This window comes from Anopheles moucheti, chromosome 2 (assembly GCF_943734755.1).
Source record: "Anopheles moucheti chromosome 2, idAnoMoucSN_F20_07, whole genome shotgun sequence".
NCBI classification, from domain to species: Eukaryota; Metazoa; Arthropoda; class Insecta; order Diptera; family Culicidae; genus Anopheles; species Anopheles moucheti.
In genome coordinates this window covers 57,581,630-57,597,689 of record NC_069140.1, presented here as the reverse complement: position 1 = coordinate 57,597,689, position 16,060 = coordinate 57,581,630, and the positions used below count along the sequence as shown (strand labels likewise).

At 38.2% G+C, this 16,060-nt stretch overlaps 3 protein-coding genes across 3 annotated transcripts; all 3 read left to right on the top strand.

Moving 5' to 3' along the window:
- The first annotated feature begins 423 nt into the window (after positions 1 to 423).
- On the top strand, positions 424 to 2,221 carry LOC128297851 (uncharacterized). The gene is made up of 2 exons (XM_053033561.1): positions 424 to 1,432; positions 1,499 to 2,221. Exons 1-2 carry the CDS (start codon positions 424 to 426, stop codon positions 2,032 to 2,034), a joined length of 1,545 nt encoding a protein of 514 aa, XP_052889521.1. The 3' UTR covers positions 2,035 to 2,221.
- A 414-nt stretch (positions 2,222 to 2,635) lies between these two features.
- LOC128298252 (DNA-directed RNA polymerase I subunit RPA12) lies at positions 2,636 to 3,295 on the top strand. Its single transcript, XM_053033998.1, has 3 exons — positions 2,636 to 2,808; positions 2,872 to 3,088; positions 3,151 to 3,295. Exons 1-3 carry the CDS (start codon positions 2,706 to 2,708, stop codon positions 3,173 to 3,175), a joined length of 345 nt encoding a protein of 114 aa, XP_052889958.1. The 5' UTR covers positions 2,636 to 2,705; the 3' UTR covers positions 3,176 to 3,295.
- Positions 3,296 to 11,403: 8,108 nt separating this feature from the next.
- Positions 11,404 to 15,495, top strand: LOC128299585 (heterogeneous nuclear ribonucleoprotein 87F-like). Its single transcript, XM_053035590.1, has 4 exons — positions 11,404 to 11,645; positions 12,483 to 12,957; positions 13,045 to 14,059; positions 14,739 to 15,495. The coding sequence occupies exons 1-3, from the start codon at positions 11,586 to 11,588 to the stop codon at positions 13,596 to 13,598; spliced, it is 1,089 nt and encodes a 362-aa protein (XP_052891550.1). The 5' UTR covers positions 11,404 to 11,585; the 3' UTR covers positions 13,599 to 14,059; positions 14,739 to 15,495.
- Positions 15,496 to 16,060: the final 565 nt, after the last annotated feature.

Sequence of the window (16,060 nt, the reverse complement as noted above, 5' to 3'; positions counted from 1 at the left end):
TTGCAGTTTGTCAATTCTCAATTTTATGCTTGCATTATTTCGCTACAGTGTTCTACAAACCGGTTCCAATGATCTATTAACTATTGCAACCTGCCTCAACGTAAAACTTTACTTTGCCTTGCTGTCGCAAGTCATCGACCAAGTGGTGAGGGTTTTGTAAGGATTCCTCTCCGTTTCTTTGATGTCCAATGTTCAACGGCTCTATTACAGCGACCATCGTACAGCGACCCTTTTTACCGATTCCGTCAGTCATTCGGCGAAGGTACATCGGCACTGTGTGTCTGGTTGGATGCAGTGTCTTGGTGAATTTTGTTGGTGCAAAGCCCACGCCGTGCAACTGAGTCAGCGCGCTTGAACGGTGTGTGTTTTTTGTTGTATTGCGTTCAGGATTATGGAACTGCTGGACGCTGGTGCATTCTAGTCATGGCCTTCCAGCGTTACAGCTCCTCGGACCAGTTACTGCACCGTCAGGGGGAACGGATGTTCGGTGGCGCAGGTCTCGGCACCGCACGGAAGCTGTCGCTCTTCTTTGCCACGCTCTGTGTGGTGGATCTGTTCGGTGTGTTCCCTATCATAGCCCTGCCGAAATCGATCATTTCCTGCGGATTGTACGGCGTACCGTTGGTGCTGTTCGTGATTACGCTGCAGATCTACACTGCGGTCGTACTGGGGCGTTGCTGGACCATTGCCGAGAAGCTGGATCCATCGATAGTGGCCAAAAATCGATACCCGTATGCGGCAATCGCGGAGTTTACCTACGGCAGAAGGATGAGCGTGTTCGTTACGATACTGCTGGATCTGACAGTGTTTGGTGGTGGGATACCGAACCTGTTGGTGGCCGCACAGAACCTGCAGCTGCTCGGGGCGCGTATCAGTGGTGGTTCGTTTGAGATATCATTCTGCTACTGGCTGCTAATTATTGGACTGTTTCTATGTCCGATCATGTGGCTGGGCAGTCCGAAAAATATGCGAACTCTGGCGAGCGTATCAGTGATCGTTTGTAGCAGTGTAGCTATTCTGACGTGGATTTCTATCGGCGAGGATCGGTCGGGAAGTTTCACACCGTTTAAGGATATCACGCTCGGGCTGCCATCTTTCGTTCAGCTACTGAAAGCGTACGGCATAATAGCGTTCCAGTTCGATATTCATCCAATGCTGCTAACGATTCAGGTGGATATGCAACACAAACGGCAGATCGGAAAGGCGGTACTGTATGGCATCCTAACTACTTGCACACTGTCTGCGATCACTACCTTCATGACTGCATATCGCTATGGAATGGATGCTACGAACAATGTGCTGCAGATTTTACCCCGCAGCTGGTCGCTGTACATGACTATTCTGCTGGTAACTTTGCAGCTGTGCCTATCGAGCGCTGTAGGTAATTCAGCGTTATTTCAACACATCGAAGATCTGCTCGGAGCTTCAAGAGGTAATGCATCGTATAACACTACCTGCGTTTACATGCTTTTGTACAGAGTTGTTTCGTTTGTTGCAGATTTTACCATAAAAAGATGCATTATAAGATCAACGCTCGTATGGCTGGGTGTACTGATAGCGGAAATTTTACCCCGTTTCGATTTGGTCATGGGTATCATCGGTGGAACACTAACGGGACCACTCATCTTCATCCTACCTCCCCTTTTTTACCAACGCATGCTGGAGCTCGAGAAAATCTACAGCCAGGAACTGAAACGATCGTACTCAACCGAATCATCACAGGTTTCGGAGGACCATTTTGAAGATTCGGACATCGAAACTATCGGTGAATCGCGCCGTAGTTGGTACGGTTCAATTGGATCGCAAGGATCGACATTGTCCATGGCGAAAATACGAGAAAATGTTAACAAGGGGATTGATTTACTGGCTATACGCTGCAAGCAACTATGTCACCTAATGTACAGCGATTGTATTCTAGCGGGAGCAGTAATCGTGTTTGGGATAGCAGCAACATTGGCATCCACCTACTACAACATTTTTGATATACGAGAAACGCAGCTATGGTTTTCATGTCTCAGCGCGTGGCGACGATAAACAATAACTGGAATGTACTTTTCGCAAATCGAATGAAGCACATTGCTGGTGTTATGCGATTATCATAGACTGCACTATCAGTTTAATGATTTAAAATACAGGTGAAAATACAACATTTGACTACAAAACCCTGTTATTCTACAGATAGAGGTAAAAGCTTGTGATTAGTATCTAGCTTTTTTGGTAGCGGTAAAAATATCAGTCTAGATTATTATGTGGAAGTAATAAAAATTACATTTATATTTGTGTGGCATATATATTTGCCGCTTTGAATGCGTACTCAATGTGTCGGAAAATCTATATTTTTAAAGTTCTTCTAAATGTCTTTGTGCATATAAAACATAGCGCATATTTCAGATGAGATGATGGAAATAGCTTTCAGAAATTATGAGACCTTTTTCTTTCTCAACTCAAAACTAAACGACAAAAGTTGAAGAACATAATTCAAAATGATCACATGTGTCGTGCTTCTACTGTAGTGCTATAAAAATATAGTCACGGATAACCGAGTGCACATGGTTTCGCCGCGCGCAATCGTATTTCGCCCGGTTGTCAATTTCGCGAATGTAAACAAACGAGTTGCGATAGCAAACACGCGGCATTACAATTGTACTGTATTTGTTGAAGCATTGTCTCAAATTAAAGCTTTTCGTTGAGTTTAGCTGTTCATAATGGACCCAGGATTCTGTCCCGAGTGTGGCTCAATCTTGCCACTGCTCAAATCAACTAATAAAGTTTCATGTTACTGCTGCCAAAGTGAATTTAATGCTGCGGGTAAAGGCAACTGTTACTGCACATCTGTAGTTGAATGCTAATCATTGTTCTGTGTTTTTAAAGCTTTTGGAACAATGGAAACAGAATATACGATTCATTTCAATTCATATGAAAATAAGAAATCAGATCAAGCAGACCGCGTTGAGGGAGAAGCAGCAGAAGGGCCAATTGTAAACAGGCAGTGTCCCAAGTGTGGTAATGATCAGATGTCGTACGCCACTTTACAACTTCGGTCAGCGGACGAAGGCCAGACCGTATTTTTCACATGTACTAAGTGCAAGTAAGTGTTACAAAATCTCCCGCAATCGTTTCATCTCCTAACTACGCAACGTTCTTTACTAGGTACAAAATGTCGGAAAATTCATAGACCGCATAGCTCCGCAGAGTAAGGATGAAAATGTCTACGCGAATCAACTATCGTTAACTCCATAAGGTCCAGTAGCTGGACCACATTCATTATAAGGTGAAGCGCGAAAATAATGTGTATGCAGTGGAATGGTGTAATAACAATAAAATATAAATAAAATGTAAGGGCCTGCTCTGGGATTTGTCGTATACGACCAACGACAAATACAAACGTATGGCGTTCTATGGAGGTGCTCTGAGAAATCCCGTCAAACCTGGTAAAACATCTGTCGTCATACAAATCATTTTGTTTTTTCTATAAACCTCGTGAAACTTGTCGTTCGCATAGCTAGCATATGTGCATCTTGGGTGTCAAAAACATCTGACAAGCGTTTTGGGGGGGGAGAAATCAAAACAAATCCGTTAAATCGTCAACAACAACAAAAAATCAACAGTTTTGAATAATCATAATTCTGCAACCTTTTTTGGATCGATCGAACGGTACGTATTCTTCATCATAAAAAGTAATGTATTCATAATGTATTTAATCGTTTTTTTTTCAGAAATGCAACACATCAATGTTGAAAAGTTGATCAGTTTGGTTCAGAAGCGAAAGAAGTTGTGGTGCCCAACGGATCAAATGGTAATTCAATTTCAATGTTTCTTTTTAGGTTTTTTTAGGTTGTTGGGTCGAATATGTCTCTTTCAGCCTGTCCAGTCCCCTTCTCTACTGCCGCCGCTTTTTCTACCGGAATTTAGGTCGACGTTTTCAGCCGGGTTGGTTCTGGTGCTGCTAATCTGGTGGTTGTGCTCTTGCTTGTTAGATCCGAAAAAGAGAACCTCTAGGAAAAACATATATCGAACGCACTAAAACAGCGTTTTTTTAACCATAACGATATAAGTTATTATAATTGTAAGGTTAGGAATAAATACAACACTGGTAATAATATGTGAGTTTTAATACTGTTATTATGGTATAAGGTATTGAGAAACATACAGTTTTATAAATGTTAGAAAGGATATAATATATAATAAAACATCCTCCTTCGACATCCTCATATAACCATGAAACATTCTCGGCTGCCTCAACAGGTGCTCGAACAGGACGCTGAATTCTCCGCTTTCCGGACGGTGCATCATTATTTTTGCACAACTTTAATGGAAACAAATTGACTCACAAATTGTACGCGTAGGAAGAATCGAACGCGCGCGCTTTTTGTTGTGTTTGTATGTATGACGTTCTTCTGCTAGGTTTGACGTCCTTCATGCTTTGACAGTTTGTCGTATACGACAAATCCTAGAGCACCCATAAAACATGTCGTCAGTGCCCGGTTAATCCTTGTACAAGGCGGTCACGACTGTCTAGCATCCGTCCCAACAACATTTTTCATTTTCTTATCATTCAGTGAAAAAAAAAAAAAAATCATTTTGAGACAAAAAAAAAAAATATATATATATATATACTTCAAAATTATAGCTGTACAAATTTAGTTTAGTTTAGTCCTATAAGATAGCAAAATAAGTGTAAGTGTAGTGAGTGTGAACAGTGGGTGATGGGGGTCGAGGACCCAGGAGGAAGTGGGGCCTTCGGGTCCTATTTCAGCATTTTAGGAGATCCTCCAAATAGGAACTCTAAAAAAAGGAGAAAAACTAGAGGTGAGAGGATAATTTTAAGCGAAGCTGCAAATACCGAAGAGGTTTTTATGGTTTTGGAAAGCACCACAAATGGCAAATCCCTTGCAAATTACAACCCTTTCCTGTTCGCAAAGGCGTCGGAAATGGCGATTGGAGGCAGACCGTTAGAAACGACGCTCCTTAGAGACGGTAAAATTTTGATGCGTCTCAGAAATCAGAATGAGGCACAAAAATTAAAAAAAATCAACTTGAACCACGGAAATACGGAGATGCACGTTAATGTATACGAGCACAAAACTCTTAACACCACCAAAGGAATTGTTCGTTGCGATGCATGCATGTTTTTAACGGATGAAGAATTGCTGGAAGGGTTACGGCCACAAAATGTAACCGAAGTGTACATTATGAAGAGAAGAGGAAAAAATGGCGAATTTATAAACACAAGAACGGCCATTATTACATTCAAAACCACAGTGCTTCCCAGAAAAATTGATATTGGATATTACACGGAAAGAATGGAATTATATATTCCAAATCCGATGAGGTGCATGAAGTGCATGCGTTTCGGTCACACTAAAAACAGATGTACAAGAGAAAAGGCATGTGCTAAATGCGGAGAAAATTATCATGAACCATGCGAAAACCCCAGCAAATGCATCTCATGCGGAGAAAACCACTCTGCATTAGATAAAGAATGCCCAGTGTGGAAAGACGAAGTAGAAATAAAAAAAATACAAACAGAACAACGAATCACGATGAGGGAAGCTAGAAGAAGAAGAAGAGAAATAGCACCAGACATCCCCCGCATATACACTACAGAAAATTTCGCAAAAATAGTTACCGGAGAAAAAACGTTAACACAAAATAATTCGGAAAAAAGAAAACTAGAAGATTCTAGTGAAGAAAATGAAAAAGAGAAAAACCAAAACAATGAAACAACACAACTTAAAAACAAAGAAACAAAAATCATGAATGAAATCGAAAAAATCACGGAAAATATCGAAAATAACACGCAACACCATAAGGAAATCAAAACAAACCAACAAATATATAGTGAGGAAGAAATTTACGTCAGTGACACTGAGGTAAACGAAGTAGAAGTAGAAACTACAGAAATATAAAAAAAAAAGAAAAAACTAATCAAACAAAACAAACTACTTCAATAATAAAACCCCCTACGAATATGAATGATTTGAAGATACTTCAAGCAAACATTCAGAGTTTAAAACGAAATAAAGATGAAATAAGACATATATTACAAGACAAAAATTACCAGGTAGCATGCCTTCAAGAAACCTGGCTAAAGCACGATAAAAAAAATAACAATACCAGGATATAACATCATACGCACAGATAGAAACGACGGATACGGAGGAACATGCATTATAATTCAAAAACAAATTACATACAAAAAACTAATCATTACAGACGAATCAGAAGAAGACATCCAAACAACATCAATTCTATTACATTCAGGAAACCTCATAATCATATCCATATACATTGCACCACAAACCACACCACAAAAAATAAAAACCTGCCTAAGAAAAATAATACACAACACTAGACAGTACAGAAAAATAATAATTGCAGGAGACTTCAACGCCCATCACACATATTGGGGAGATGAAAAAATAGACAGAAAAGGAGAAACTATAGTAGAAGAAATAGATAGCTCAAATCTGATTATTTTAAAAAACAACACTTACACTTGCACCCCCACAGACAACAATAGGAGACAAACATCGATAGACCTAACACTGATATCAAAATACATTTACACGCAGACCAAAAAACAAATAAAAGATAACCACATTGGAGGCAGCAACCATAAAATAATTGAAATCACAATTCATAAACTAAAAAAAAATACACAAAATACTACCATCATTAACAAAGCAAAAGTTAAAAAAAATATAAATAACATACAACCACACGATATTAAAAACATAAAACAATTCACAAAAAAGGTCCAAAAAATCGTCAAAGACAGCAGACAAAAAACCAAACACTCCTTGAAATCTTGGTGGAATGATGACATCAAAACCGCCTATGAAACCAGAAACACGGCAAGAAAAGCATACAATCGAACAAGAAACATTGAAAACGCCATAGAACTAAAAAAAACAATAGCAATCCTAAGACTTAAAATAAGACAAGCAAAAAATCAGCAAATAGAAAAATATATGGAAAAAATCAACAACAACACAAACACCAAAGAATTATGGGACCTGCTAAACAAAATAAGTACCAATAGCGCGAATAACAAAGAAGCCAATATTATACACAACGAAGAAACACAAGCCAAAGAATTCATGAAATTAAACTTCATAAGAAACAAAAATTCCAAATTTAGATTACAAATAGACCCCCAATTCAAAACAGACAACGAACTTATAAACATAGAACTGTGGAACAAAATCATAAACAAAAAGAAAAACACTGCACCCGGCACAGACAAAATTACATATGAAATGCTAAGAAGCATAAACAAAAACACCTTAGAAAAAATCATCGCCGATGGAAATAAAATGTGGTTAAAAGGAAAAATAAACAAAGAACTAAAAGTAATAAAAATAATTGCAATACCAAAACCAAACAAAGACATAAATGACCCTAACAACTACAGACCCATCGCTCTAATAGCAACCATAATAAAAATATTAAACACTGCCGCATTAATAAAACTAACCAGATACATAGAGTGTAACAACATATTACCAGAAAAATCCCTAGGCTTCAGGAGCAAAAGAACAATAAATCAATGTCTAAATTATTTTATCAACCACATCCAGCATAACCAGAGACAAAACAGAATTAGTAGTGCCGTTTTTATAGACCTAGAAAAAGCATACAACCATGTACACACAAAAACACTTGTAGAAAAAATGATGAATTGCAATACCCCCCCTCAAATCACACAATGGGTATACGCTTTCCTAAGAAATAGAACCCTACAAATAGAAAGCAACAGCAACACACTCCAAATGCTAGTCACAGATGGTTTGCCCCAAGGAGACGTTATGTCACCCACGCTGTTCAATTTATACACCAAAGATTTACATAAAACAATAACAGAAACACATCCACACAATCAGATAATACAGTATGCAGACGATTTTGTGCTGCTTAGTAGTGGAAAAAACGAAACAGAACTACAACAAAACATTCAAAAAGCACTAAACGCTTTCACACAAGAAATCGAATCTTTAAAACTAAACATCAACATAAATAAAACTAAATACATGATCTTCAAAAAACAGGGAACGAACATCCAGGTCAGAATAAAAAATACAAACATCGAAAAAACAAACACATATAAATACCTAGGCACTATAATAGACAACAACCTCAATTTCCATAAACACATAGAACACCTAAGAAACAAAGCGACAACACGACTAAATTTCCTAAAAATCATCAGCTCCAAACAAAACAATATAAATCCAACAAAAAATCTAAATATTTATCGTGCCACCATCAGAAACATTTTAGAAACGGGAGCTTCATATATACTAAACAGCAACAAAAACAAGAGCAGAACTATGAATACCATTATAAATCAAGCACTCAGAAAAGCAACAGGCTGCACCAAGACAACACCCATAAACACACTACACGCAATCGCAGCGGAAATACCATTCAACATCAGAATAAAATTCATAGCTAGAAAGGAACTTGCCAAAGACATAGTATTCTCAAAGACAATTAGACAACAACTTAACAAACATCATCAAACAACTTACAAAAGAAAGAAGAAAACACACCAAGAAGAACTATACAAAAAAGATCTGAACCTCCTCAAAAAATTATACATCGCAAAAAACAACGACACGGAAAACTACTTAAACATCAACACTGAACTTGCACAAACAATAGGCACAAAAACAAACAGCAACCAAACTACTCTAAAACAGATAACACTAGAATACATGAACAAATTAAATAACAACAGACCACGCATTTTCACAGACGGAAGTATTATAAGAAATAAGGCCGGTATAGGTATATACATCAAAAATAATCCCCATCAATACTACTACAGCTACAACATTAAAAACAAAACCTCAACAACCACTATAGAACTGATCGCAATAGAAAAAGCCCTGAAACTGGCAGAAGAAAATAACATCATGGAACCAATCATCTACACAGATAGCCTAACATCCTGCAACACACTAATAAAATCTATCACAGAAACAAAAATAGAAGAAATCCTATACAATATACTAAAAACAGCACATAAAATAAAAGCACACATAATTTGGATACCATCACATATAGGGATAGTAGGAAACGACAAAGCGGACGAACTAGCAAAAAAAGGCACCATATCAAACTCCACAATAGAAAACAAAATCAGATACATAGATGCCATAACGATTTATAAAAACGAAATGATCACTCAAACAAAAAACTGGTTCACTCACACAACAAGAGAGAAAGGGCGGAAATTCCTAGCTTTCCAAAACGAATTCAAACCAGACCCATGGTACAAACACACGTTACTCAAAGGAAATGAAATTAAAACAGTTAACAAAATTATAGCAGGGCATGATCTTTCCGAATACTGGTTAAATATAATGAAAATAACAGACAGTGGCACTTGTGATATCTGTCAATGCCCAGATACGGGCAGACACAAAATCTTTGTCTGCTCAAAATACCAAAGAGATGCAACCATCACAATGGAAAACGTAACCAAAAACTGGCTTGAACCCTCGGCAAAAACATGGAAAAAGATAATCGAGTTCCTGAAGAAAAACAATATAAATATATAAAAACCAACAGAAAAAAAAAAAAAAAAAAAAACATGCCATACTACTTCACAGCCTAACTCTTCAGTCCGTTCAATTACCATGCATGCTCAGTACCAATTACTAACTAACTCATGCACGAATGTATTATTTATTTATTTATTTATTCTATTTATTTATTCAATTATGTATTTATTTATTTATGTATTCAATTATTTAATTTATTTATTTATTTCTATTAACTTATCCTTACTGTTCCTTATCATACTTATTAGCATAATTATTTATGGTTTTATTAACTGTCGTCACATCGTTTCCACCACCCTGTTTTCAAAGTCACACTTTCAATTTTAAATCATAAAGCCCTCTTTATACACTAGTTCCCTAAATATAACAACCACACCAACAACAACTCAACTCATACTAGTGCAACATCCTTGTATCTCCGTGATAAACAAATACAAAAAAAAAATATATATATATATATATATATACATATCCGTCTCCTGCCTACAGTCGAACATTCCGTCGTCTTGCAAACAGGGGCCACGATATACATCCTTCCAATGTTTAACAAATTGGAACAAGATGCCAGCAGTGGTGCCCAGAAACTAACCTCTTCCCCTTCCTTTTGAAGCTTTCTTTGGTACAACTAAAGCCTCAAGTCAGGAAAACAAGGGAAACTACAGAGTGGAGTGCAAAGCAAGGGAAAACAAAAAAAAAAATAAAGAAAATATATATACACATATATAGAAAACAAAGGAAGATAGGAAGATAGGAAAAGAAATTGAACCTCACCCAACAATCACACAATCATAAAAAAAAAAAAAGATAAATAGAATAAACAAAAGAAGAGAAACAACAACAAGGCGAAAACAACTACATCGATACCTGAAACACCTCAGCAACACCTGTACCTGAAATAGATAGGAAACAAAAAACACAGCACATTGGTTTTAGAACGCATAGTTTTAGTACACATAGATTTAGGCAACAACAAAATAGATTAAGGAAAAAAAAAGAAAACAAAAAAAAAAACAAAACAAAAAATAATGAAAAAACAAAAAAAAATTATATATATATGTATAAATAAATGAATAAAAAAAAAAAAAAAATAAAATAAAAAAAAAAAAAAAAAAAACAAATAAAAAAAAAAAAATAATAAATAAAAAAAAATAAAAATAAAAATAAAAAAAGGGTCTCAAAGGAATAACAATATCACTGAATAATACAGATTATGCACAAGGTCATCAAAAAAATAGCAAAAGAAGAAACTAACCGGGCACTATAAACAACAGCTACAAAACCAAAACCAGAGCAATGGATGACAGTCCGCTCCCACAAAAGCGATAGGTCGGCTCTGATTATACCTCCGCTATCGCGGAGAGTATAGGAGCTGAACAACAAACTATCAACCTACCAAGAAGAAGAAGAAGAAAAACATGTCGTTGTCGTTGGTCGTATACGACAACTCCCCAGAGCAGGCCCTAAGGTGACTGTTAAATTATCAACATGTTGATTCAACATCAAAAGTGTTGTTGAAGGGGTGTCCAACTGTTTGAATAACAAAATATACGCGCATTGAATGAAAATGATTCCAATCTTTCCCGAGCCTTTGCAGTAGGAGGATAATTGTTTAGTGTAACATAACATATATTTAGGATAATTATTCTGTTGCAATATAGAACGGCAGACAATTAAAAAAATAACAAAAATGAGAGAATTTTTCTGTTGACAGATGCTTATTTATGTCAAATGTCAGTTAACCCTTCGGTGTCATACATTTAACAATCTTGGTTATGACACCGGACAACTTGCAGCCGTGCGCATTGGTCCATTGATTTTAATTGGAAAAAAACTTCGTAGCGTGCGGTCGTCTTCGCGTGAAGTGCTTTCCTTCATTCATCTTTACAGCGTGAAAACTCACGAAATTCGAAAGTTTTGTTTCTTTTCTGCTAAGGCACTAGTCGGTGAGCTGATTTAACGGTGGTGTGCAGTGAATTTGGTTTAAATTAGTTGTGAAAACTTACCGACTGAATCATGAGTGAAAAGCAGGATCCACAAAATGGCGATCACCAGAACGGCCGCAACGATGATGATGTAAGTAAAATACACTTTTCTCCCGTGTTTTCTTTTCCTTAAAACTTGATAAAAGAATTATCTGGCGACAGAGAATCGTTTATTTGGTGCGTATAGTCCTTGAGAGCTTTTCACGCGTGGGTTAATGATTGGCTTTGAAGGCTTGATGAGAATTGTACTTGCTGCCGACGCCATATTGAATTTGATGAACATGATGCTCATGAAGGGTGTGTGCGTGCAGCCTACTGCGCGAATGAAAAAAACACAAGCCGGTCTTCATAATGTGTGTGTAGCTCCGGTAAAAATCATTTCGATATGAAGAAAATGTTGGCTTCAGCAATAATAACCTGCTTCTTTTTTCATTTATTTATTTATTTTTTCCAATATTTTTATACTTTATATATTTAGTAGAATACATTATGCGTTAATGTCATTGTTAATGAAGTCATATATGTTTGAAACTAGAATGCTAGAAGAAGAAAATGTTATAAAATGCCACGACGGAAAGAATGAAAATGATCACGAATATTCTATGATCACAGTGCTGTTATCTGGTTGTAAGTGAAGCCATACATTTACAGATATTTATTGCTGCATTAGATAGTGAATACTTGTACACATTTAAAAGTGCACAATTGTGGCTATTGTATCCGACCTTAATTCATGTCAATTGCCCTATTTCTGTTTACAAGAGCTTTTTTCTGCAGTAATCTGCGCATGTATGGAACATAAATTATTGGCATGATGTGTGATGCATCGTATCAGCGATGGTCGTTTGTATCGGGGGAAAAGAGAACTACCCGTGGTAGAAAAGTATGAAGGCCGTTTAATAATTATCGTCTAAAACGTTCGTTTCAGGAAATTCGCGAGCCGGAACATCTCCGTAAGCTGTTCATTGGTGGTCTGGACTACCGCACTACGGACGATACGCTGAAGGCGTATTTTGAAAAATGGGGTAAAGTGGTTGATGTGGTTGTAATGAAGGACCCGAAAACGAAACGGAGCCGTGGATTTGGTTTTATTACCTACTCGAAGTCGTACATGATTGACGACGCCCAGGCGAGCCGCCCGCACAAGATTGATGGTCGAGTGGTAGAGCCGAAGCGCGCCGTGCCACGACAGGATATCAACCGTCCAGAGGCTGGCTCGTCGGTGAAGAAATTGTTTGTTGGCGGTCTGCGAGATGACTTCGATGAGGAACATCTGCGCGAGTACTTCTCGAAGTATGGTAACGTCATTTCGGCCTGCATTGTGACGGACAAAGACAATGGCAAGAAGCGAGGCTTTGGATTTGTCGAGTTCGATGATTACGACCCCGTGGATAAGATTATTTGTAAGTATTGGGAGGCTAGAGTGTAGATGAAATGTAAGGCCGAGCCTGGAGAGTTAACTAAATTGTTGAATCGTTGTTAATTTTCAGTGCAAAAAAGTCACACGATTCAGAACAAGTTGCTGGATGTAAAGAAAGCACTGCCTAAGCAGGACATGGACAGGTACAAGAACGACATGGGCCGTACCGGTGGTGGCGGTGGCGGCGGTGGTGGTGGCGGCGGTAGTGGAGCCTGGGGCAACCAACGCGGCAGTGGTGGTGGTGGCTGGAACAGCCAGCGCGGTAGTGGAGGTGGCGGCTGGGGAAACCAGCGCGGTGGTGCCACAAATGATTGGAACAGCGGTGGGTTTAATAATGGTGGTGGTTTCAACAATGGAGGTTTCAACAACGGTGGAAACAGTTGGAACAACGGCGGAGGCAATCCATGGGACAATGGGTGCGGTTCACAGGGTCAGGGTGGCTGGGGCAACAATGGTGGAAATTGGGGTGGCAACAGCGGCGGTGGTGGTGGTGGATGGGGCGGAAATGAGTTCGGAAATAACTACCAACAAGGATACAATGCTGGTCCGGTGCGTGCCGGTGGCAATTTCAATCAGCGAGCGGCACCCTACGGTACCGACGGTAGCTATTATGGCGCGTACTAGTCGATGGCTAACCGATTAACTTGCGTTTCCAGGCAACCTAGGAGCTGGTGGCAGCGGAAGATACGGCACTAGCCGTAGGTATTGATCTTGAAGATTGAATGTCTTGTAAGAATAACTAAGTAAGATTTTCTCTCGCTATCGTATCAAATCCATCTTTTCGTTTACTTTTCGTTGTGCATTTCTTGAATCAACGACCGCTCTTATCCCATTTTGTTGCGTTTTGACGAGTGTATGTTAATGCATAAACACGATACTGATCGTTTCGAACTCTCCTTAACCCACCACCGTTCACCGTTGTTCACCGTGTCATGCCTTTAACACCACACAATTTGAGTGTTGTTGCCCTGCCGTCGACCGCATGTGTCGCTAACGGAATGTTCTCGCACATGGTTTTTGTACGTGCCATCGTGTCTTTCTTATCAACAGCACTGACCCACCATATGCAGCATACCTATTCCAAGGTAAATATTAACAAATTTAAATTTTATATTTCAGTGTTCTACATATTTTATCGTTTCTCGCTATCAAATAATCAATTTTGTTTAGTTCATGCATTACTCTGTACATCATTTTTCCATTATTCACAAATATTTTTTTTTGATATGTATTATCAAGTACTGCTTATAATTCATCTGGTATATGTCGAAATATTTCATTGCACCGTTTTCCGCTGTTAGCGCTTTGCGTCCAAATTTTGCCAAAGGACATATTTGAGCTGAAGGATGAGAAAAAAATGTAGGAATTTGAATGCACGAGGCAGCAAGATGGCTTGAGTGTGTTGTTTTCTCACAATTTGAAATCAGTTACGTATGTAGCTTATTTCGGGTATTTGGAATTGATCATCGGTGTTCTCTGAACCAAATTTGTTTCCCGTTGTGGAAACGAAAAATGAATAATAATGCTGGCTATTTCCAATGTTTCGTTAGCCTACGGAATACACGCATAGTGTAATGATCACTAATGTAAGATTTGTTTTACCCATTTCCTTGTATGCATTGTACTTTATACCATTTCAGTATTTTGTTTCTTAAATTTTAGCCAATCTACGATTTTATAGGTAGCTTTTGATACGTCTTGATTGAATATTTGACTCTAACCTCTAATGTAAAAATCATTTGTATTTTTCTTCATTCTTATTAGGTACAAAGCAAGGTTTTAGAAAGAGCTAGCTAAAACATTACATTACATACCAGTCACAGTGAGGAAAAGCGTACTCAGGCAGGATCAGTGTGTAATGGCAGTGACAAAGTACAGTGGCATTACCGTTAAGGGCTCCGATGGGAGGCAGTGAAGCAAAACAAGAGGTACAAACGATAGGCCACCGAGCAGCACATTAACAACAAGAAGGAGTGCAGGAGCGCACACGCGAGATCAAGGAGAGTCACGAGATATTGAGTTGTGGAGAAGGTATTGCATTCAATTGCCAGGATCAGCTCCACTTTGCTCTGTAGACTAATCGCATAAACCCAGCAACATCAGGCGCAACCCTTCCCTCGTCAGTTTGAGCGGTTTCTTCAATTCAACGTACAAGCATATGTGTGGTTTGTTAAATTTATCATCACCACAGCAGAAATCAACATAGTATGACAGTGGTAGAAAAGAGAGCAGCATTTGAAAGGTTACGTTTTGCAATTTGTGTGTGTTTCCTTTCCTCTAATTTTCGTGTCACGGGCGGTGGTGGTTTTACGAGTGTGTATAGAACAATTACAACCCAAAAAGATGGCGCAGTTCTAGGATTTTTTTATGACACTAATAGAAAGACGACATTGTTCAATGAAAAGTCTCTGCGCGTTTTAGCGTTTGATCTGATGTGTAATGCAACAACTGACTTGACTCAGCATAAACCACTGGAGAAAATGAACGTACCGCAATAAAGAGAAATCCCGTACATCCAGCATAGGAACACTAATACAAACATAACTCAAAAACATAAAATGTTCAAGATCTCGCTGCTACCTTCAGGTGTCAGCATGCAAAACAGCCCTTGTTGCGGCGAAACAAATAGCAAGTAATACTATATTTATTAACTATAAATGTATAGATGTATGGAAACAAAATAGACTAGAGATCAAGAAGATCGATGTGAAGTATGATTTAAAATTTCCAGGATAAAACCGAGTTGACACACAGCATCCTTTCTCAACACACAAACATTTTAATCTTCACAAAACAAAATTCAAATTCTCCAACAATCTAATGTTGGTAACATCTCTTGAGAGGGAGAGAGGGAGAGAGAGTTGGCAGTTGGCAGTTCACATTTTCTATAGGAACACATACACCAAAAGCTAATTTCCACTCAGCAGACAGACGAGAGACTATAGAAAGAAAAGTATAAATGAGTTCAATCACAAAGTATGAAACAAAATATGAAGTTTGGGTAAGAAGAGCAAAAACGAAGTCGTCCAGGAATGATAAGGGAGTAAGGAAATTCTATGGTAAACACGGAACTGAAAACTGTGTCT

Excerpts from the sequence above, each read along its gene's own strand:
- LOC128297851 (XM_053033561.1), top strand. The coding sequence starts at position 424 with ATGGCCTTCCAGCGTTACAGCTCCTCGGACCAGTTACTGCACCGTCAG. Across the intron at positions 1,433-1,498 it reads TCTGCTCGGAGCTTCAAGAG|ATTTTACCATAAAAAGATGC; the intron begins GTAATGCATCGT and ends CGTTTGTTGCAG.
- LOC128298252 (XM_053033998.1), top strand. The coding sequence starts at position 2,706 with ATGGACCCAGGATTCTGTCCCGAGTGTGGCTCAATCTTGCCACTGCTC. Across the intron at positions 2,809-2,871 it reads AAGTGAATTTAATGCTGCGG|CTTTTGGAACAATGGAAACA; the intron begins GTAAAGGCAACT and ends GTGTTTTTAAAG. Across the intron at positions 3,089-3,150 it reads TTCACATGTACTAAGTGCAA|GTACAAAATGTCGGAAAATT; the intron begins GTAAGTGTTACA and ends GTTCTTTACTAG.
- LOC128299585 (XM_053035590.1), top strand. The coding sequence starts at position 11,586 with ATGAGTGAAAAGCAGGATCCACAAAATGGCGATCACCAGAACGGCCGC. Across the intron at positions 11,646-12,482 it reads ACGGCCGCAACGATGATGAT|GAAATTCGCGAGCCGGAACA; the intron begins GTAAGTAAAATA and ends CGTTCGTTTCAG. Across the intron at positions 12,958-13,044 it reads CCCCGTGGATAAGATTATTT|TGCAAAAAAGTCACACGATT; the intron begins GTAAGTATTGGG and ends GTTAATTTTCAG.